The following is a 23330-nucleotide window of genomic DNA, read 5'->3' as shown; positions in this document are numbered from 1 at the left end:
CATCATCATCAGGATTAGAGATTTAGGTTTGATTCCCAAAGTGTTGATCTGGGACCAAGGCACCAACAATCAAGCGGTTGTTACAAAATTAGGTGTAAATAGAGACAGGCCATATTTCCTCATCAATGATGAAACGTCATTTGTTATGTTTGACTCCCCACATTTGATGAAAAGTATTAGAAATAATCTAAAAAAGAGTGGATTTGCAATGGACGGCAAAATTATTTCATGGAATCATATCCATGTTCTTCGAGAAAGATTTAAGATTCCCAATACGAATGGCCCCAAAATTAACAAAAAGGCACATTACTATGCCACCATTTGCAAATCTAAGCGTTAAACTTGCAGTGCAAGTCCTCAGTCACTCTGTTGCTGCAGGGATAACCACCATGGTCCACTACGGCGATCTCCCACCAGAAGCGATGGCAACTGCACAGTTTGTAGAAGAATGCAACAAGCTTTTTGACTGCTTCAACAGTTCGTCTCGCAACGGCAAAACTCCCATGTCCCATGCAATCTCATCTTCAACCGAGCACGTGTCGTTTCTGAGAGACAAACTGATGTGGTTTGACAACATTAAACCTCTCAATAAGAGTGGAAGACTGCCATGCATAGAGGGATGGAAGTTGACAATTGCTTGCCTCCTGGATCTATGGGATGACCTTTCAAACAACTTCAACATGTCATTCCTGTTAACAAACCGACTGAATCAGGACTGCTTAGAGAACATGTTTTCGGTAGTTCGAGGCAAAGGCGGACATCGTGTCAATCCAGATTGTCGGGAGTTCCGGTCAGCACTGACCCAGATCATGGTGGATGCAATACTCCTTCCTGGAAAAGGCGGCAACTGTCAAGCAGACTTGGACACATTTCTGTTTAAGCTCGACACCATCACAACAAAGGGAGCCACCCACACAGTCAGGACACGGCTTCATCAAGATATTCCAAGGCTCATCCGACCCTTTGTACAAAATTGCGCAAGTAATTCTGTACTAGGAGTTCCAGAAAAAGACATTGTCGCCTACATTTCGGGATATGTCGCCAAGAAACTCTTAGGAATAGTTTGTGGTTTGTGCAAGACAAATCTCATCCAGGAAAATCCCTTGTTAGACTCGTCTTATTTCATATCAATGAAACAATATCCCGACCTAAAGGAGGGTGGACTAACGATACCATCACCTACTCTGCAACATTGCCTCGAAATCGCCGAAGTCGTATTTCGCGATGGAATCAACTCCTTGCGTGTTGCTACTGGTGTAAGGTTCAGGCTGGTCAAAAAAATGGTCGAGGCCACAATGGACATTCCACTTGACTGCAGGATTGAGAAGAACTGCTCAACGAAATTCCTTTCATTGAACCTCTACACTACTATTAGACTACATCATTTCCTGAGATGTCACAACCGTGAGATGGACATTGGTGGCTGCAATAGGGGTAGGAAAAGAAAAGCTCTAACGTTTGCACATATGTAGATACTAAGGTAAGACCAAGTAATTCTATTCTTTGCTATTATGCTATGTAAATAACTTAGGTCATTTTAAAATCTCATTTTCAGGTCCCTGTTTTCACAATAATTTCCTCTATTTCACTTTTTTTTCTTTCTCAATCTATGAAATCTTAACGAGCGCTTTATCACATTTTCCTTCTTACTCTCAACAAATTTAAAATGAATTTGATAACGGAAATAATTGTTTGGCAATTTTGCTAGGTGCTAACACTTTTGTGAGAATAATATGACTTATATAGGGAAAAAACCGCTTCATTAGAAACAGACTATAATTTATACGGCGAAGTCGATTTCACGAATTTAACATTGAGCGAAGGGGGATTGAGCGAGGAGTGCAGTCTCTGTGGTAACCTACCTACTCTGTGGGCACAATTTAACGTAGGTCAGGTAATGTTCCAGACAAAAGCAAGAAAAAAAGTAAATTTAACTGCAGCTCCGGTCCTATGGACGAAATAATGCAAGATAAGATTTCACAAAAACTATAACCAGAATAATAATATACTGACATATTAGCTCAAATCTATTGACTTATAGCGAGAAAATCATGAAAAATGTATCCCAAAGTTGTAAATTAATGCCAACTCTCCCTCTCTCTCTCTCTCTCTCTCTCTCTCTCTCTCTCTCTCTCTCTCTCACTCACACACACACACACACGCACGCACAGTCACACACAAACAAACAAAGCCAACGATATATCATTGGTCCAATTCTTGCACGGAAATGGTAGTTATATAACAGATCGGTTCGCACCTTTTAAGAAGATATCCACAGCAGCAGATGCCACGGACGGCCCCATCCGTCAACAGCCGTCCATCATAGCGACAGGCAGCATATTAGTTATTCCCATTATCTGCCTATCAACTCTAGCCAGTATAATAAGGACACGAGGATCATCTAGAAGAGGTGATAGCTATAAATCACCTATCCCAAACCACTGAGTCTGCTACGTTTACTTTAACATGGGTCATGGGTTACCTTGATACTTATGGATGTTTCTAACAACAACCTTGAGAGTGAGAGAGTAATAAATAATAATAATAATAATAATAATAATAATAATAATAATAATAATAATAATAATAATAATAATAATAATAATAATAATAATAATAATAATAATAATAACAACAACAGTAAGTGTATTCCCTCCGAGGGGATACGCTTGTTCCAGAGCAAAACCGTGTTTTATAACCGGGTATTGTCATACTGAAGTAGTCCTAGACATAGCCATACGGCAAATGGAGCCGGAGGTTATCCTGGTTTCTATCGAGAAATAGACAACAGCAATTGCTTGACACCATTTGGATAGGACGCTAGTCCATCGCAGAGCACATCGCCAGATCTAACAGATCCAGCTACCCAATCACTGCTGGGTGGACAGGGGGGCCAGAAATATTTTTTAAAAAAAAGTCTTGACCGCGCCTGGAATCGATTACGGTCCCTTTGCGTGTGAAGCGAGGGCTCTGCCAACTGAGCTATCGGGTCCCTGTTGGTCATATTATGAGATAAAAATGTACTACAAAAACAGACCTCACAACAGACCGACCTGTTATAGTCCCATCATTCTAGCAATGTGACAAACACACTTTTATTCATTTTGGCCATTGAAAAAAAAAGGATTAAAATGGCTCTCAAACTGTCAAATTTCTCAAACCCAAGACTTCTCGGAAGTGTTAAGTTCTGTACTTATTGACAAGTTGAGGCCGGTCAATTTAATCGACTGCTATTTGAAGCATCCACTTTCTGACCAAAATGATTCAAATGTGTTTTGTCAGAGTATACAGCGTATATACTTGGCATATTTTGGAACTCGTTAGCGACCCTTGTAGAATGAAGATACGAGATACTTTCTCATCTATCTTTACAACCTTCATTCTCAACAACCCTATACATACAAACCAAAACACACACACACAAATACCACAAGAACACACACGCAAATACCACACACACACACACACACGCACATTACACACAAAACAAATCCGTACACGATATAAAATCAGCGGGGAATTCATGTCATTGATAATGTAATCTCAGGTTTTTCTCGAAATAAATATTTATCTACTCATTCGGTCTCAACCCTGCGTCGGCCAACCGATTCACAAAGGACACAATTGAGTCATCTACGTTTATGTACCTCCCCCCCCCCTTCCAAAAATACAGTTTTAGTTAAAACAAACAAACAAACAAACAAACAAAAAACCCAGTAGACACGTGACACGTTGAATGAATGATGGAAATATAAAATTTGAAACATAAAAATAATAAATAGAAATTTGAAAAATTTAAGAAAAACGTTGTGAAGTGACCATTTCATTAACGCGATATTTTAATCCAAACCTTAATTAATAAGGGCTTTCTAGGGCCGACAGCCGGACGATACTAAACGCTCATCTAGTAAAACAGGCACGCGACGTTGAACGCGGACAGGATCCGGATGGGTGACAATGACAGCAACAACTGGATTGGCGTTGTGTCCTTGAGTAGGCACTTAACACACCCAGGTGTGAATGTGTTATCTGGCAAGGAGGGATGTTGAAAGTGCGATAGCAATAAGCACGCCGAAAGCATCCCGTACTGTGCACATTAGTAATGTTTCATTTCATAAGGCCTGCATTGGTGGTATATATATATATATATATATATATATATATATATATATATATATATATATATATATATATATATATATATATATATATATATATATATATATATATATATGAAGCTCAATTCTCCCCCCCCCCCCCCCCCCCTCTTTTCCGATCTCCCTTTTTTTCACATCTCAATTCATAACGAGCTGTTCAAGAACCGTATTTTTTCTCTTACTAGCACCGTCAGAACATTTATTTTTAAAAACCCCGAATTACCATGTCAGCAAACGGAGATGCAGAATTGTAGTCGCAGCTAGCTCTATCTAAACGAGCACCATAACAAGGCAATATTAATACTAGCGGGCGGTGTTGCCAGCAGAGTAGAGGTAGAACCATTACGGCCTTATTAACTGAGGCAGATAACATTTTGAAAAATGAGTAAGTTAGGTGGAACTTGTGCCTTCTCATAATTTTCACTCTTCTATCGTACGCTGACGGAACACATTTTTCTTTTATCATCCCCTCTCTTTGGTCATTGAGTATCATTTAATTAGATTAGCTAGGAGGTCCACGTTTTCTGGTCAAAAGTTGTTAAAAAGTGATTTATCTGGGCACAGCAGTAGATGAGCTGTTATGCCGTGCAGTGGCAAAACATTAAAAAAAATGTTTTAGTCACTTAACTTTTACTTCATTATATATTTTTAGGTCGACCCTTTAATGAACGAGATTGAATTTCTTTCAAACCATAATTAATTTCGCCTGCGATATGTCATTTGATTAATACTGGAGACTTGCTTGATTTTAAGTAAAGTAAGAGAGAACAGTGGCAACGAATGAATCACGAGTTCACTTATATTTTGCTGAAAACATTAAACGTGATACCACGCTAGAGTAAAATCTTTCCCCATTATGTCAAAAAGACTTAAACCCGAGAATCGTTGTAGGGTGGTAAATATTAGTGCGGGGCGGTCCTTGGCAAGCTTAAGGACCACGGTCCTACGGTCCTTGGGAAATGAAGACCGCAAGGACCGGTCTCTAGACCGGTCCGTTCATTCTTGAACCGTTAAAGACCGCTACACGATGAAAACCGTGGCCTACAGGAGTAAAACACACGGAGTAGTCACACTCATTTCAAATTGTAACCTAATTAGAGAAGAGGGGTGATGCCTTCTTTATTTGCTCACCGTACTTCATTGTTACTTCGATAATTTAATAAAATTTGAAATTTATCCCCATTAACGGAGATAATGGCATCGCCCAAGGCGTTGATCGAGTTGTTCGTGGCGTTGATACACACACGCAACTCCTACCCCCCCCCCCCCCCCCCCCCCCCACACACACACACAATTAGAGGGCAGCGAGCATTGAAGAGTAAGAGAGAGACGTGAAGTTATAATAAGAGGGGGTGGATGAGGTGATAAGAGGGGTCGATGGTGACTTTTCGCCAGATCTAACAAACTCAGCTACCCATTCATTGCTGAGTAGACAGGGATTCAGAAAAAAATCGACTGCACCCGGGATCGATCTCTGGCCCTTTGCGTATAAAGAGAGTGCTCTATCAACTGAGCTATCGGGGTCCCCAAATATTCTATTGGACCTTTTAAAAATACAGACGTTATAACTGGTTTTTTTGGACGGAAGAAACTAATGAAACTCATATTACTTGATTAGTTAAAACACCAAACGAAATTTTAATATTATTGTATTATTTTAAATGACAACAATGCGATAGAAAGGAGTGGCGACAAGAGATGGACAAAAGAAAACAAAAAATCAGACTTGCAACTTGCTAGGTTCGACACACACACACACACACACACACACACACACACACACATCTTTAGTAGTCACATACATTTCAAACAATAACCCATTAGAGAAGAGGGGTCATGCCTTCATCATAGATCATTGTCATTGCGATCATTATGGTGTAGTAAATTTTGAAATTTACCCCGTATAATGGAATCGTCCAAGGCGTGCGCCTCCTGTTCCCCCCATCTCACACACGAAAGGGCGGTTTGCGGAGTGGAGGGAGGTGGTCGTCTGCCTCTATGGTCGTCTGTGTCGTTTAGTGTATGGCAAAGGGGGGTGCGATTAATTAAGTGGGATGGGTGGTGATTGGTGGAAGATAGGCAAAGGACCGAGGCAACGAATCGCTGGGGGAGTAGTATGGCGCGAGACCGTTGAAAGGTGATAAGAAGTGAGGACCGCCGGCGGTCTTCCTCTTTGGGACTGGACCACGGTTCACAGCTAAAAGACCGTGGGACCGGTCCTCGGTCCGGTCCTCAGCGCGGCACTAGTAAATATCTCCATCCAAAGATCAATAGTCCCGAAAGCCGTAGAGTGGATGAAAGTCGATGTTAAAAATTGATGAAGTGATAGGGAGGTAAAGATATGACAGAAGTCCAGCGACATACGAAGTCCTAGCAGAAGTCCCAACACACGCAGGATTTTCGTGAGCAGTCTTTGAAACAGAAGACAGGGCCCGATTTCACATCAGTGTGTAGGGGAAGTTCAACGGCATTACAGGAAACTTTAGGAGCAGGATATATGGCTAAATATAGATAATGTAAGATAGAATTGGATAGCTTCATTTGTCCAACTATGGAAATTACACCATTAATGATATTTTATCATACAATAATACATATGTTTTGACCCTTTCCCCCGCATTCCGGTGCAATGCCACTTTAAAATTAAAATAAACACACACACACACACACACATACATGTACATCAAAATAAAATAAAAAGACAAAGTATAAAAATGTCTGATCCCTGAATAAAAACCAACGCATAAAGACAGATCTCGATAACAAGAGAAGAAATTGATTCCGACGGGGTGTATTACGTTAATTGCACACTACTACTGTTTCTTATTGAGACAGAAAGATTACAATTTTAAAAGACAGAAAAGACCAGCGAATTTAAGTTGCCATAAGACTGTAAGAGGATAACACAGCTCTATCCACCGGCTTGAATACTAGGTGATATGATATGATTACATAACCAATATCTTCAAGGTCTAGTGACCTCAATACACACTATAACATACCTTTGTAACAGACCACTATAATAATAAATAATGCAAGAAACTTGCATGAACAGTATCGTTTGTACACTATTGTTTTGTTTCGGTAGCCGTTCCTTCCAAATACATGAACATGACACTGTATTTGGGACAAGTCAAGTGGAAAAAGAGAAAACCAACAAAATGACAGGTTTGGCCATTGGGAGGACCATCAACAGGAATGTTACACCACGGTTTGATGCCACACACGAAGTACCGGCATCCAGAAGTACGTAGAATTCTTATGACAACGCCATGGAAGAAAATGTATAAATACTTGTTTTCAATGCTGTGTCAAAAGTAACAGTGGGATCAGGATTGGTGCACAAAATGTCTGCTTCGCTATCAAAATCTGGTATTCTTCGATAGAAAAGACATGCAATATCAGGGTGTCCAGCAGATTATCAGACAAAAATCCTACCTCCCCCCAAAAAATCCTACCAAGCAATTTAAAAGCAGGGGTGAGAATGACTGGTCACAAAAAAGGAGGAAATTTTTCATCGTGAAGATCATGACCCATCCATGCGACCATAACCTATAAATTTGAATTTCACTCAAATTTACTGAGATGCAATCCAAAATTTGTCTTGCAGCAAATTCTGACACGACTCGGTGGAATTTCAAAAGTTGAAAGTGTAATTTAAACATTTGGTGGTTGTAGTAGGGATGATGATGTGATGGTTGTAGTAGTAGTGGTGATAGGGATGGTGTGGTAGTAGTGATTGTAGTAGTAGTAGTGGTCGTATGGATGATTGTGTGGTGGTGGTTGTAGTAGCTGTGGTAGGAATGATGATGTGGTGGTTGTTGTAGTAGTAGTGGTGGTAGGGATGATGATGTGGTGGTGGTTGTAGTAGTGGTAGTAGGGTTTATCATGTGGTGGTGGTTGTAGTAGTAGTGGTGGTAGGGATGATGTGGTGTTATTTGTAGTAGTAGTGGTGGTGGTAGGGATGATGATGTGGTGGTGGTGGTGGTTGTAATAGTAGTGGTGGTAGGGATGATGATGTGGTGGTGATTGTAGTGGTAGTGTGGTCTTAGAGATGATGATGTGATGGTGGTTGTAGTAGTAGTGGTGGTAGGGATGATGCTGTTGTGGTGGTTGTAGTAGGGTTGATGATGTGGTGGTGGTTGTAGTAGTTGTGGTAGGAATGATGACGTGGTGGTAGTTGTAGTAGTAGTGGTGGTAGGGATGATGTGGTGTTATTTGTAGTAGTAGTGGTGGTGGTAGGGATGATGATGTGGTGGTGGTGGTTGTAATGGTAGTGGTGGTAGAGATGTTGATGTAGTGGTTTTGGTGAGTGTTTTTTATTCAATGATGATAATAGCAATTTGTCAAATAGGAGGAAAATGTCTCCGTCTATAGATCAAACACAAGCAAGGTGTAAAAACAACAGGAACATAGTCTTGTATTAGTATTATTTAATATTTTACTATATGTAGTATAAATCCATTCTTATTATTAGACATAAATTTACTTTTTGTAAACATTTAATGAATTGTCCTTTCCATATGTAAAAGGCCTACAATGCTATTCAAATAAAAGGCCAGAAAGTGTTGTTTTGTTTTGATTTTTATTTCATAAAGCAGGCTACAATATCTTTGTTACCGAAACATAGTGGTTATTCAGCTTAAATACAACCCAATAATTTCTCAAATTTAAAGCCATAGCCCAAAGGTAAAAAGAAAGAAGAGTAAATTAAGCCAATCACCATTGCTCTATTCTAATAATATATTATTATCTCTGTATAACCAGATGATTATAAGAAAGAGAGAGAGAGAGAGAGAGAGAGAGAGAGAGAGAGAGAGAGAGAAGAGAGAGAGAGAGAGAGAGAGAGAGAGAGAGAGAGAGAGAGAGAGAGGGGGGGGGTGTATTAAAAAGGCAATAGGTACCTACAACGGAGAAAAAAATCCAGACCCATTTGCCCCTCCCTTCCCCTTCAACCATCAACCAGCTTATCAAAGAACACCATTGGTCTTCTGTATCAATTTTGACATCTGGTGCCATTCTGTCTGGCCCGACGTCATAAAAACGGGACCGTCACCAAATTTCAAGAGACTGAGCACAGGTGTCAAAATATGACACAAGACATAATGGTGATTTTGTGGTTTTGAGGAAAATGCTTGACACGGCAAAAAATCCGACCTCGGGTTCAATTATCCGACTTTTTCCTACCAATCCGACCTTAAGGTAAAAAATCCCACTTTATCCGACTTATCCGACCTCACTGGACACCCTGAATATTATCGTTGTCATTGACAAATACAGCAACCATGACACACATTAAAAAACAACATCATTTCTGATGTTGGAGAATAGAATGACTCGTGTATAGATAGTATGCGCTTGGCTAAGAAGCTCATAACATTGCCATCCGGAAGTATAACGGACCAAAACACAAAACATTGTGTAATCATGAAATTTTATAGTCGGGGTAATACATTTTAGTGAGAATCACCCACAAACGCGGATGGCAAAATACAATAACAAAGGCTTGAGTGACGTCATCTTCGTTCTATCTATAAAAGGACTTGGGTAGCGATCTTCTCTAAAGGAAGTCAAGAGAAAGAGCTTGTAATTCAAACATCACAAGTCCAGCATGGAATTTAAGTGAACAAAAAACCAAAAAAAAAAAAAAAAACAACAAAAAAACAAAACAATAACAAACACCAAAACAAAACAGAAAAACAAAAAACATAAACGCGCTGCTTTTGAACGCAGTAAATAAACATATCAGAAGCATATGTGTGGATAACAACCGTTTCTTCTCTTCCCTTTTGCAAAAAGACAAGAAGTAAAAAGTAACTATCTCTACTTCACACATCTGGTAGTTATCGCTAAAAACATACATTATGCAATTGTAGTAAATAATAAACTAAAAAAATGTGGAAAGGGGAGATAGAGAATCTGAGAACGGGATGACGTTGCAATTGAAAGCCCGATTTAAATAAATAATTTTATATTACATATCAACCATCAGGGAGGGATCAAGGTAGATCTATGTAGTGAATACAAATAGGATCCAACTTTAATGACACTTTTTCTTCTTACGAAACTGATGAAAAATGACAAGACATTTGAACATAATAATGCTGTCAATATTTTTATGAATGCAGGTTGAGCAAGTTGGTTGATATTGCACATATTGTATTTAAAAAAAAAAAAGAAGAAAAAAGAACCCGTCAGAGTAGCATCCATACTCAGAACAAAATCATTGCAGTACAGCCTATTTATCCCATTGTCTAACAAGTGGAATAGATCATATATATCTACTACATTTTCCGCAAAATGAGTAGTAAAACGCTTTGGGCACGTTAAGTGGGTGTTACGCTATTAAAAAAGCTCAATTTTTAAAATAATGAACTGAAGTATTTAAAAATATGAAATTTAATAGTGGTTTGTATGAGTTTTGAAGGTTTATCTCAAAGATCTACCAATTCCTGAGAAAAGAACGCGAAAGGAGAATGCCAAATCTATTTGTTATGCAATAGAGTTACAGAGAACTAAAGAAGAATTATCGAGCTTAATTAAATAGCAAATTAATACTTTTTTAACGACAATGTTTAAAGCCGCCGATGTTTACTTTACTTTTTAATGAGACAGTAATACGGACCATAGATATCACCAAAATCCTCGGGATTAAAATTACTTCTTTACACAAAAGTGACTTCTCAAAACACTCTCGAAAGCTGTTGCTTTGTTGTTGTTGTTTTTGTTTTTTTTTTAAAGACAAAGGCTAAAGCAAATCATTTCAGATTATCACTCATTATTATCGGCCACGGTTCGATTACCCTTTCTAATCAACGAAACACTCATCAGACACGTGCAAAACTGTCTCTCTCTCTCTCTCTCTCTCTTTTTTTTTTTTTGGGGGGGGGGGGGGGGGGGGTGGGGGGGGGAGGTTGAATTACGTTATAAAAATCCAACAAATTGCGCTCGCTCTTTTCTTGTAGGTTTGTTGCCAAACTGAGAGGAATGTAAAAGACACGTTTTATGCGAGAGAAAGAAAAAAGAAAAAAAAAAAAAAAGTACTACAGTTTGGGAGGCGTTAGCTTTTACAACCACACTCAATCACATCCACCACACGATAGTCTATTGTGTATGGGATGGAGAACGTGGGGCGGGAATATCAAGAACTGATAAAATATAACACCGAGGCTTCATTTTCGAAGTATTGACTGCCACATCTCTTTTATAGATTATATATATATATATATATATATATATATATATATATATATATATATATAATATATATATATATATATATATATATATATTATAGGTATAGGTTAAAAAAAGAGAAGTAGACCTCTAACTCGCTGTGATTTGATACCGGGAATATCAAGAACTGATAAAATATAACACCGAGGCTTCATTTTCGAAGTATTGACTGCCACATCTCTTTTATAGATTATATAATATAATATATATATATATATATATATATATATATATATATATATTATATATATATATATATATATATATATTATAGGTATAGGTTAAAAAAAGAGAAGTAGACCTCTAACTCGCTGTGATTTGATACATCTTTACATTTCCATTATAATGAGCTTCCATTCCATGAAGATAGAAAACTATGATAATGTAAATTTATTTACATTTACTCATAAATCCATAATTACTGAATGAGTCACAATGACTAAAATCGCATATCCACTTATAAAATATTAATATTGTTCACGTGAAAACCAAGAAGAATTATCCAATACAACATTGATAATCACAAATCACTCAAGTCCGCCGCTAACATTATCTTAATTCCAGTATGAAATAATATATCATCTTTACATTTGACAAAGAGCTCCGCATCATAAAGTTACACAGTACACAGCTTGGTTGCAAACAGGAAACATTAAAGAAAAAAAAAAGTCAAGCAGCGTAATGAGCAAATTAACTCAAGACACCACTAAACCACGCTCCCTACCCCCTCCAGCACATTCTCACGGAACCAAAACAAACTCAAATCCGAGGCAGCTGTTTGCTCCGGTGGCACCGTAAAGACTTTTAACTTTTGATACGCCTCGTACCGCCAATGCCAGAATTGAAGCAAGCAGTGAAGGACGTAAGTTTAAACGCTTAGTAGCCTACAGTAATGCAGTACCCACTACAAGAGCGCGGTGAATGATAAAACCTAAAAAAAAAAAGAAAGAAACGAAAAACACGGCGAGTACGCGAATGTAAATTTATAAAGGTCTGTATGCTTCACGGCTTAAGCTCGAGGCATAGAGGCAGCCACCCGAACTAGTAGTAGATGTGACTGTCTGTAATCGTCGTCTTAAGTAAGATCGAGAAAAGCCAGCAACCAAGCAGTTTTTTTTTTTTTCTCTCTCTTCACTCTCAATCTTTCTTGACAGACAGGAGTACAGGCATCCATCCCAACCCCTCCGCCTCCTCCCACATCGCAATCAAGACTCATCAAGCCCCTGGCAGGGATCGGTTGTTGTTACCGTCTATTTTAAGTTTCGTATTTAGTTATTTAGTGGATCTGGAGAATGATATAAGGGATGTTTATGTGATCCACGGTGGCAAACATGTTTATGTGGGAATTATAGAGAAAATCGAGTTTTTGTTCAAAATCATCAGAATTAGTCCACAAGAGGCTTTGAAGTTTATAACCCCCCCCCCCCCCCCCCAAAAAAAAAAAAAACAAAAAACAACAAAAATCAAACAAAACGAAACAAACACCCCCCCCCCCCCCCTAACACACACACACACACACACAAATTAAAACACAAAATAAACCAACAAAAAAAAAAAAAAAAAAACAAACCCAAAGCAAAACTATTTTTTCACTCTCGTATGTTTTTTTATCATTTGTTCGAAGTGTGTGAATGAAGCTTAAAATTCATCTTTAAGCATCACTCTTAACCAAGACGCAATTTTTTATAAAGATGATGGGTAACAAATTCGTCCTAAATCAAGGAAAATGATGAATGGTGAACAGATCTGCGTAACTCGTAAATTTCCATTGAGAAATTCAACTTGGATTTTAAAGCTAGATAGGGAGGCAATGTTTCCCCCCCCCCCCCCCCCCCCCCACTTAAACAACGTTACAGTCGATATAAAATAGAGAGCTGCACAACATTTTAAGGTATAAGACTTATCAATCAAAAATCAAAATCATTTGTTTATTTTATCTCTTCCTTTTTAAAATTATTATTTTGAAAGAGAGAGAGAGAGAGAGAGAGAGAGAGAGAGAGAGAGAGAGAGAGAGAGAGAGAGAGAGAGAGAGAGAGAGAGAGAGAGAGTTATTTTGTAAGTCTAGATTATGAGGTAAAACATCAATTTAATGAGGACATCAACTGTGTGATATGGAATTAGCCCCACCCCACCTTTGTTATTATATTATTTTGGTCAAAATAGGCCGATGTATTTAATCGAAGTCTAAAATTACCAAGACAATATCTTGGAGAAATCCAAATCTAATGGAAGACACGTTTTCTGTCAAGCGTTTAAAAAAAAGTAAAAGGGATGAGGGAGGTAGTGCAATGATGGTAAACAGGACACTGTCCTCTCCACAATTAGGTGGTACTAGGTTAGATGAGGAGAGGGGGGGGGGGGGCAGAGAAAGGGACAGGGAGACGGAATAAATCAATGAATGTAGCACAGCAGCTTCAGCACGGTAGTTGATCGGGAGAGATAACATCATTCACAAGTGACAAAGGAAGAATGAAAACCAGGAGATCAGCGTGACATCAGAATCCGAAAACATACCCGTTTTAATTATGGAGAGCGAAAGTAGAGCATAGCGCGAGGTACCCCGTCGAGATGGATATGGATGGCATCGATAATTCGTGATAGAATCCACACTTGGCACTCCAAATTCAGGCGATTTTTGCAACGAGGGTTGGCGATAGTTTCATGGTTAATAACGTAAATAAAAAACTTAACCAAGATGGTGGTGGCGGTGTTGTGAGGGGAAGGAATTTCCTTTCATGAAGTTAATTGGCAGAATCAGGACATGGGTATATCAGAACTTAATAATAAAGTTTAAGTACCAACCAATCTTGATCATCATTATGAAACATGAAGAATTGAAAGTTTGTATTATTAAATACGATAGAAATATGCCGTTGATAGTCAAGGTTCACACGAAACATAATATAAGTTGTGTTAATACCTCTAAATTTATCAAAAAAATAAATAAATATAAACTAACTCCCCTCCCCCGCCCTCCCCAAAAAAGAACAAACAAACAAAATTTTTCCGAAACATTTAAAAATTAACATATTGTTTGGTTGGACATTTAGATAATTTTTATTCTAAGAGAGAGAGAGAGAGAGAGAGAGAGAGAGAGAGAGAGAGAGAGAGAGAGAGAGAGAGAGAGAGAGAGAGAGAGAGAGAGAGGGGCGGGGCGGACGAAATGAACAAAAGGAAGAATAAAGAAAAATAAGCTTTGACGGCATGAAACAATCGATGGAAAGAAACCATATCAACTCAGATCAATTTTTTGCTACAGTACAGCCAATATAAGTAGAGATCAAAAAATGGTAACACTTCACAAGTCACGCAAGTGCTATATATTACTTGTAAAGGAAACCACTTTGGATTATCATCATATCAGTTGTAGTATTTGCCAAAGCAATTATGATGAGGAAGTAAAACAAAATTGAAGGAAAGTGTCAAACGTTATGAAACAAATTAGGTTGCCTTAATAATTAAATGAGTAGAGCGGCTATGTGGTCTTGTGGTATGACACTCGCTTTTGTATTGGAAGGTCCTGAATTCGAGCCTTGCTCGGTGTATAGTTAAGTCCTTGGAAAAGGCTCTTTTCTCACATTCTCTCACAGTACTCAGGTGTGAAATGAGTAACTGGCCCTTAACAGCATTGTCTCTGTCAGAAAAAAATTGTAATATCACCCAATGGGTGTTATGTCTCATTCTACATGTTAAGTGTTGCTGTTGGTCAGGGAACCCTTGTAAAGCGCTTTGAGTAAGTTTAGTGGATACGGCGCTATATAACAGCTCAAGTTTTTTTTTCGAGAACCTAACACACAAGGAAACAAACCAGTTTTGAATCAAAGTGGGATCGATGTCTCTTTTTTTTTTCTCTCTTAAATTGTTAAATCCCTCTTGTCACCCCGGTAATGATTCAATAGCTGAGACTTGTTGAAAGCACTCTGCTATAAAAGTAGCATTCTATGTAAGGGGGCAGTGTGGTTCAGCGGTTACGGATTGTGCTTCAAACCGGGAAGGTAACGAGTTTGATCACCCGCTGCTACGCAGTGTGGCCTTGAGCAAGCCACCTCGCCCTAGCTCAATTTGCGGCTGACGCCTGGGTTATTCCAGTCTTCCCTTGGAATAGACCCAAGAGAAAAATTTCCCCTACGGGATGAAGAAAAGGAAATTTATTTTATTTTATTATTTCTTTATTTAAAAAGGTAGTGAGCAACTGTTATTATTCAGTAAACTCCACAGATATGTGGATACCAACATGGTCCTCAGAATGCTCAAAATGAATGACTATTTTTATGACACAAATGACTAAAATTGGCACTTAAAATCCAATTACGTCAAATGGAAAGTGCAAGCGCAAGATGAGAAGTAGAAATAAGCAACATATCTTATTGGCTTATAGGTCAATAAAATATAATCAAATAGTTAAAGCTGACTTATGATTTATATACATGCTCCATTCCAATCTTTTTTTAAAAATTGCAGGAGGGATTGTCAAGCACCAGAAAGCACACATTCCAACCCAGTAAGTCCCCAGATGCAGAGCTGCCAACCCCATCTGATTAAAATGTGTACAATGGGACCTCAAAATGGGGGAGATTTCATAAAAATGGGTACAATCCTGAAATCGACGGAAACTAACCATTGTGAAAGTAAGAGGAAGGTATAATTACATTCATAAAGTCACACTGCACAAGCTCAATTGCAGCAACAATGATGTTCCCAAGACTATAATCCAATCCTTTCAGAATTCTACCTCCCAGCATGAAAATAATATTGGTCAAAAATATGATCCAGGAAGCTTAAGATAACAGCGATACAAGCATCCAGGCTATTAAAACTAAAGAAAACTGAAGTGACTCCTTACACTGAAAATGGGTACAATCTTGGGGGAAATGCGTACAAGCGTACAATCGCTGAAAATGCGTAAAATTCCGCATTTTTTGCGGTAGGTTGGCAGCTCTGCAGATGTATGGGGTAGATGTGAAACAGACCCGGACCAAATCATGGGAGGCCCTTTGACAAGGCAGAGTACCCATCAGCCACCCTGCTTTGAGGGTAGGTCTTGGTTGACCAAATGCTAAGGAAGCAGATCTGAACAGGAAAGGACGAAGATGGAGCTGCTTGGCCGAACGGCTCAAATAGTCCGGACAGGTGTAACTACCAAACCCGAAAACTGAAGCGACACGCAAACACCTCCACAAATCATGTCAAATTGACATATACAGAAAGCGAAATGAAAAAATCCCTTGAAGATTTGTAACAAACATAATTCCCTACCTTTCATCCCCGACATCCATGCCTTCCAATTCATTTGTCACATCTTGAATTTCACGTTTTAGGTCCTGATAAGAAGAAGGTCACAAAAAGGTTAATTCAAACATTTGAAGTATGACATTTTTGACTGTCAGTTACTCATAGCAATGATCATAATCACAAAATTCTGGCTCTATCATAGTGCTCTAGTCCTTTTGTACACATACCTCTCTCTGTACAGCAGGTGTACATGAGCACCTGGCTATTGTGAGGGTGCTAGAAACATGGCTAATATTAATAGCAATTAATCCCAACAAATTTTCTGATTTTTTCAAGGATAAATTAATGTTTTGAAATTTGAAGGTCAGTATTTGAACTAAAATAAAGATCTGAAAAAGTATGTATGAAACAGTGCCAGACAAAACAGAGAAAAATACAAGAAAAAAAAAATCCCAAAAGATAAGCCTGTACCTTAATTTGTCACTTGACAGACACATCCCCTCAATTTCAAATGTCAGGGACGATTTGCGGATAAAACCTCAAACTTCAGGAACAATTCGCAGTGCAATAGTAATGTATTGAAAGGCGGTAAACATTTGATATCAAGAGCATAATAATAATATGGTCACAATGGAGCCAAAGGTAGTTACTAATCTGTTTGCAACAGAACGGGTATCCTCACTCACAGCTTTAAACATTTATAATATTACTTGGATAACTCCTCATGATAATACCACCACAAGTGAGAATAATTGACCACAAATAATGGAGGAAATTTTTCTCCAGCCACTGTGATAGAGAATAGCTTACCAATTCTCAAACTATATGGTCTGGTAATGCTGATGTGGAGGTTGTTCTAGTAGCGGAGGTAGGGGTGATGATATGCTGGAGGGGATTGTAGTAGTAGTTGTAGGAATTATGGTGTGGTGGTCGTGGTAGGGTAGTAGGAATCATGATGTGGTGGTGCCTGCAGTAGTGGTAGCAGGAAAGATGGCAGTGGCGGTGGTTGGAATGATGATGTAGCGGTGTTGGTTGTAGTGGTGGTGGTAGGGATGATGTGGTGATGGTGGTGGTTGTAGTGGTGGTAGGGATTATGTGATGGTGGTGGTAGGAATAATGATGTGACATTGGTAGTGTTGTAGTGGTGGTAGGAATGACGATGATGATGTGGTGGTGGTGGTAGAAATGATGATGTGGTTGTGGTGGTTGTAGTAATGGTAGTAGGGATGATGTGGTGGTGGTGGTTGTTGTAGTGGTGGTAGAGCTGATGATTTGGTAATGGTTGTAGAAATGATGGTGTGGTGGTGGTTGTGTAGTAGTGGTAGAGATGATGATGTGGTAGTGATTGTTGTAGTAGTGGTGGTAGAGATGATGATGTGATGGTGGTCTGGTTGTTGTAGAAGTGGGGGTAGAAAAGATTGGGTGGTGGTGATTGCAGTAGCAGTGGTAGAGATGACAGAGGTGAGAATGACTGGTCACAAAGAAGGAGGAAATTTTTCAGCGAATAGATCAAGATCTATCCATGTGATGATAACCTATAAATTTGAATTTCATTAAAATTTACAGAGATGCAATCCAAAATAATGTGTCTCACAACAATTTCAAAAAGTTGAAAGTGTGATTACAACATACTGTGATTGTAGTAATGGTGGTGGTAAGGATGATGATGTGGTGGTGGTTGTAGTAGGAGGGGTGGTCGTGATGATGGTGTGGTGGCGGTTGTAGTTGTGGTTGGGATGATGATGAGGTAGTGATTGTAATAGTAGTGGTGGTAGGGATGATGATATGGTGGTATTTGTATTGGCAGTGGTGACAGGAATGATTATGTGGAGTTGGTTGTGGCGGCGGTGGTGGTGGTAGGGATGATGATGTCGTGGTTGAGGTGAGTCTTTTTTATTCATGCTTAAAAAATTGAAAAGGCAGAATTGTGATGGTGATGGGCGGAGATAAACCACCAAATTTAGGCAGAAGATTCTCAGCCCTGAGATGACGATGTGGTAGTTGTAATAGTGGTGGTAGGAATGATGATGTGGTGGTGGTCTGGTTGTTGTAGTAGTGGTGCTGGTAGAGATGATGATGTGGTAGAGGTTGTTGTAGTAGCGGGGGTAGAAATGATGTTGTGGTGGTTGTTGTTGTTCTTGTGGTGGTAAAGCTGATGATTTGGTAGTGGTTGTTGGAGTAGTGGTGGAAGAGATGATGATGGTTGTAGTAGTGGTGATAGGGATGATGATGATGATATTGATGATGTCACAGTAGTTCATGATTGCACAAACTTCTTAATTCCAGGTGGTAATATAATGGTCGATTTTTAAATTTCCGAGACAAAAAGTAAACTTCCAAATTTTCAGCAACAACAATTATTTATAAAAAAATTTCAGGGAAAAATACGAAATTCTGGGAAGGTAGGCATGCCTGCTTTAATAATTTGAACTAAAATCAAGCTGCAGTCAAAATAAAATAATGATAAAGAAAATGATCTGAATCATTTCAGTGTTAAATTGATTAGCTTTGGAAGTAGTATTTTAGTACAGACAGAATGCCAAACAGGCCACTTGTACTATATGATATGAAATAGAACTTTGGTTCCATATGGCCTGTTAGGGACATGATTGAGACATAGTGTGAATCTATGGAAATATGTTTTTCTATATGTTCATATTTATTTCTATATATTTAGTCAATATGTGGTGTGTTAAACATAGTAATTAGAGATCAAAGACCTACTTTCTCTTCCCATCTTTTTTGTTGTTGTTTATGTTTTAACAACAGACATGAAAAACATATTTGTTTCACAACTGTCTACAGTTCCAAATGACATTTCTATTTCATCTGAACGATGGGCATTCTGAAGGGTTTATTGTCATAACGTCACTTTAAGTTAATCATACCATTAGCCAGACTGTTGGAACACAAATTAAAGTGAAGATGGGCTGAGTAACATAAAAAAAAACAGCATGTTTTTTATTTGTTATTGTTGGGGAGGGGAATGATGATGCTCACTTGTCGAGTACTCCCATCACAAGCAGATATTTAAGTCGGAGATTTTGTTCTGAGCCCGATGCCATGATCATCCATTTCCATCATCACAAAAATCAATCTGATTTTAATCATTGCAAATGGCAACACTATTTATTGACCATCCAGCATAGAAAGTTTTATATATTTTTTAAATTATGGCAAATAATTAGTAACTTATCTCTGGGAAGAAATTTACTTTTTCCATTAAAAAATCACTACCCCTAAACCTATCGAAACATTCAATATATCAAAGAATTAACCTTGATGTCTATTTATTTAAATCCAATTTCAAAATTCAGTTAACAGTCTGTTGTAACAATGACACCATGAGAGCTATCTTATAAGTATAAGCTCACAACAAGCAAGAACTCAAAAATACCGACTGAATAATATATTAAAAAAAGAACAAATTTACCTGAATTTCAAGAAGCAATTGTTGTTTCTTTTCTTGGATATTTTTTAAAAGTTGCTGTTCTTCAGCTGTTAAATCTGAAATAAACAAATAGGGGAGATGGTAATCAGTGTAAAGAATAAGAATTACACATTTCATCTGCAGGTCTCAAATTAAAATATAGTCTCTCAACAAAAGTCAAAATATCAATGACAATTCAATAATATATGATAAAGTACAGTTTCAGTTACAGGCACAGGCGTGGCCCAGACGTCGGTATAGCCGGTTCTCTGCTTTATTCACGGATTACATTACATTTAGTTTTCGGAAGGCGAACCTCTCTCATTATCATCCCTGATTTGAAATGTGCGAGTGAGTGCGAGTTGAAATTGAAGTTGAGGTCATCGTACGTTTAAGAATGACTTGAAGTTAAGTCGATTATTATGATTATGATGCCGAAGATATGAATTTGAGATATTCTTTCTATGATGAGGTATGAGTATGAGCAACAACATGACCGTATTCATAACTTACCATTAACATTGAAGTGATTCCCTTGAACTTGTTCCATTGTATTTGATTCTGTATTTTCTAATCCAGCAAACGGGTCAGTGGCAGTGGGCTCAACTCAGTGGTTGGAGAAGCAAATTTGTTATGATTATGATGACCCGATGATGAATGACTCACTGACGAACAAACTTATTCAGAAAGCAACCCATTAATATCACATTTGAGAAGTCTTGAGGTTTGTCTGTCATACATATTCCTCTATCAAACCTTTATGGATACGTTGGTAATCTGATTAAATTAATCAGAAGTTTAAAATAGCCAAAAACCAGTAGGATTCCGATCGTGGAATCAACATCCTCCTCCTGCTTGACTATTATTAGGCTAGATGAAGCTTTTTCACAAGGGATGGGGTTGGCTGGGTTGGTCATAGAAGGCTGTCATTATTCCCAGACGCCTGTCTGGGGATAATAAAAATTCGTTATCCCCAGACAGGTGTCTGTAACCAATTTTTGTTATCCCCAGACACCTGTCTGAGGATACTATCCCCAGACGCATGTAGCAAGTGGGCAGAAAGATTTTATGCAAAATGCCAAACTAGGCGTGAAAAATACCAAATATTCTGGAAAAAATACTATTGGTTGTGTCCCAAAACAGTTAATATATCAAGTGATATTTAACACAAGATGAAAGTAAATAGTGATCAAATGTCAAATCCAGCTCTTTTAAAAAAAAATATTTTAAAGCAAATGGATCAATGACATTTCTTTTGTTGCTTTGATCTGAAAACGTCAAACTGGCAATTCGACTTTTTATTTTCAACCAGGAAGAAAGTTGTTAATCATCAAATCTGTTCATAGTCCACCAACCATTTAAATTTTCATTACCAACCTACCTGTTAACTTTATTGATCATCTCTTGTTTCTATAATTTGCTCATTCTGGCCACAATTTTGGGGACGACCGGGAATAATTTTTATGTCGCGGACGAATTCCTAGGCCATGGTGTTGTTCGCCCCAAAGCCCAAAACCCACACCTGTTATTTTCCTGTCTGCTTCCCACAAGACAATACAATTTAGTATCACACGTCCACAAAACTAGATCCAACAACATACTTTTATTCGAATCAGAGATGAAAATAACTACCGTACCAAAACAAGGAAGCAAAAATGGTGGAAATATGTTTAGCTCATATATGAATTTAAAATATTCCGATAGCGGTGTGGATAGGCAGCTCAGTGGGTAAGGCCACATTTCATTTTACTCCTTTTAGCTGCACAGATTCGACCCAGTCGCGACCCCCCCCCCCCCCCCCCCACTCATTTTTTTTTTTTTACTTTTCTTTCTTTCTTCCCAATTGATTTTCATTGTTTTCACTTTTGTTCCGAGTTCCGAGCAAGAGTTTTTTTTTTAATCAGTTGAATTTTTTTTTCTCCGATAATATTATTTCATTATTTAATTTGCTCTAGATCTATGATTGTTTTTGTTTTGTTTTGGTCAATGATAATAATAATAAAAATAATAATAATAATAATAATAATAATAATAATAATAATAATAATAATAATAATAAATAATAATTGTAATATGTGTTATTATTATTACTATTACCATCATAATCATTATTATATTATTATCAATAATAGTATTATTTTTATTATTAATACTCTTATTATCATACTATTATTATTATTATTATTTATTATTATTATTATTATTATTATTATTATTATTATTATTATTATTATTATTATTATTATTATTATTATTATAATTGTTATTATTATTATTATTATTATTATTATTATTATTATTATTATTATTATTATTATTATTATTATTATTATTATTATTATTATTATTATTATTATTATTATTATTATTATTATTATTATTATTATTATTATTATTATTATTATTATTATTATTATTATTATTATTATTATTATTATTATTATTATTGTTAACACTATTCCCTGCTCCGAGGGAAATCTCTCTTTTTCTTTCTTTTTTTTTATATTTTGACCTAAACCTTAGAGTTTTTTGTTTGCTAAACCTTTATGTAAATGTTCCGTTTCTGAGCATGAATTTCTTAAATTGTTTTTATTTTTAAAACAATTATTGTTTTTATTTTTAAAACAATTATTTATCTTTTTCTCCTCTATCTGACCATTTGGTCGCTCGCTGAATATTTCTGTTTGTTTGCTTTTTAATTATTTATTCTTTTTAGACACTATTTGAGATCGGAGTGGGGACGAATATATTTGCTAGAAACTAGAAAAAAAAACAAGAGAGAGAGAGGAGAGAGAGAGAGAGAGAGAGAGAGAAGAGAGAGAGAGAGAGAGAGAGAGAGAGAGAAGTTTAATAATAAAAAAAAAAGAGGTGGGGGGAGGATGGATGGGACATTTATCCCTTTCAACGTTCTGTAAAAAGAAGACGGAATTTAAAAAAAAAAAAAGTGACGTTACCAGGATTCGAACCCACAACGTCGATTATGGTCAAACTTCAAGGTCAGACGACTAAACCATTCGGCCATGACACCCACTTCGAAGTCGACCCATATTGTGTATATGTAGTAACAACTGATTTTAATGTTGGTTAATTTTATGTTTTTATAGATATTTTATTAACTTTCCTTATTTCTATGTGCATCTGGAAACATTCCATATTCTGGAATGTGGATAATTGTTTAAAAGTGCGGAGTTTCAAATATGCGTCTGGGGATAATGAAAATTCGTTATCCCCAGACAGGTGTCTGGGGATAACAAATTTTTATTATCCCCAGACAG

The 23330-nt window shown here is 37.4% G+C and overlaps 1 protein-coding gene across 5 annotated transcripts in view; it reads right to left on the bottom strand.

Annotated features, from left to right (window-relative positions):
* Positions 1–20992, bottom strand: part of LOC144973148 (cytohesin-1-like) — a 59688-nt gene extending 38696 nt beyond the window's left edge. For 3 of the 5 annotated variants that reach the window (XM_078915257.1, XM_078915256.1, XM_078915258.1), the window contains exons 1-3: positions 20569–20992; positions 20059–20132; positions 16650–16714 (exon numbers count right to left, since the gene is read on the bottom strand). In XM_078915257.1, the coding sequence (XP_078771383.1) occupies positions 16650–16714; positions 20059–20132; positions 20569–20605 (176 nt within the window). In that variant the 5' untranslated portion in view covers positions 20606–20992. Of the gene's footprint in view, positions 1–11694; positions 12190–16649; positions 16715–20058; positions 20133–20568 lie in introns of those variants that run through there. The other 2 variants (XM_078915260.1, XM_078915261.1) reach the window with 2 other exon arrangements.
* Positions 20993–23330: the final 2338 nt, after the last annotated feature.

The sequence above is a fragment of the Berghia stephanieae genome, chromosome 5 (assembly GCF_034508935.2).
Source record: "Berghia stephanieae isolate SIO BIC M18660-M18661 chromosome 5, UCSD_Bste_1.3, whole genome shotgun sequence".
NCBI classification, from domain to species: domain Eukaryota; kingdom Metazoa; phylum Mollusca; class Gastropoda; order Nudibranchia; family Aeolidiidae; genus Berghia; species Berghia stephanieae.
Note: the sequence above shows the minus strand (reverse complement) of the source record. Positions and strands in the feature narration are given on the sequence as shown.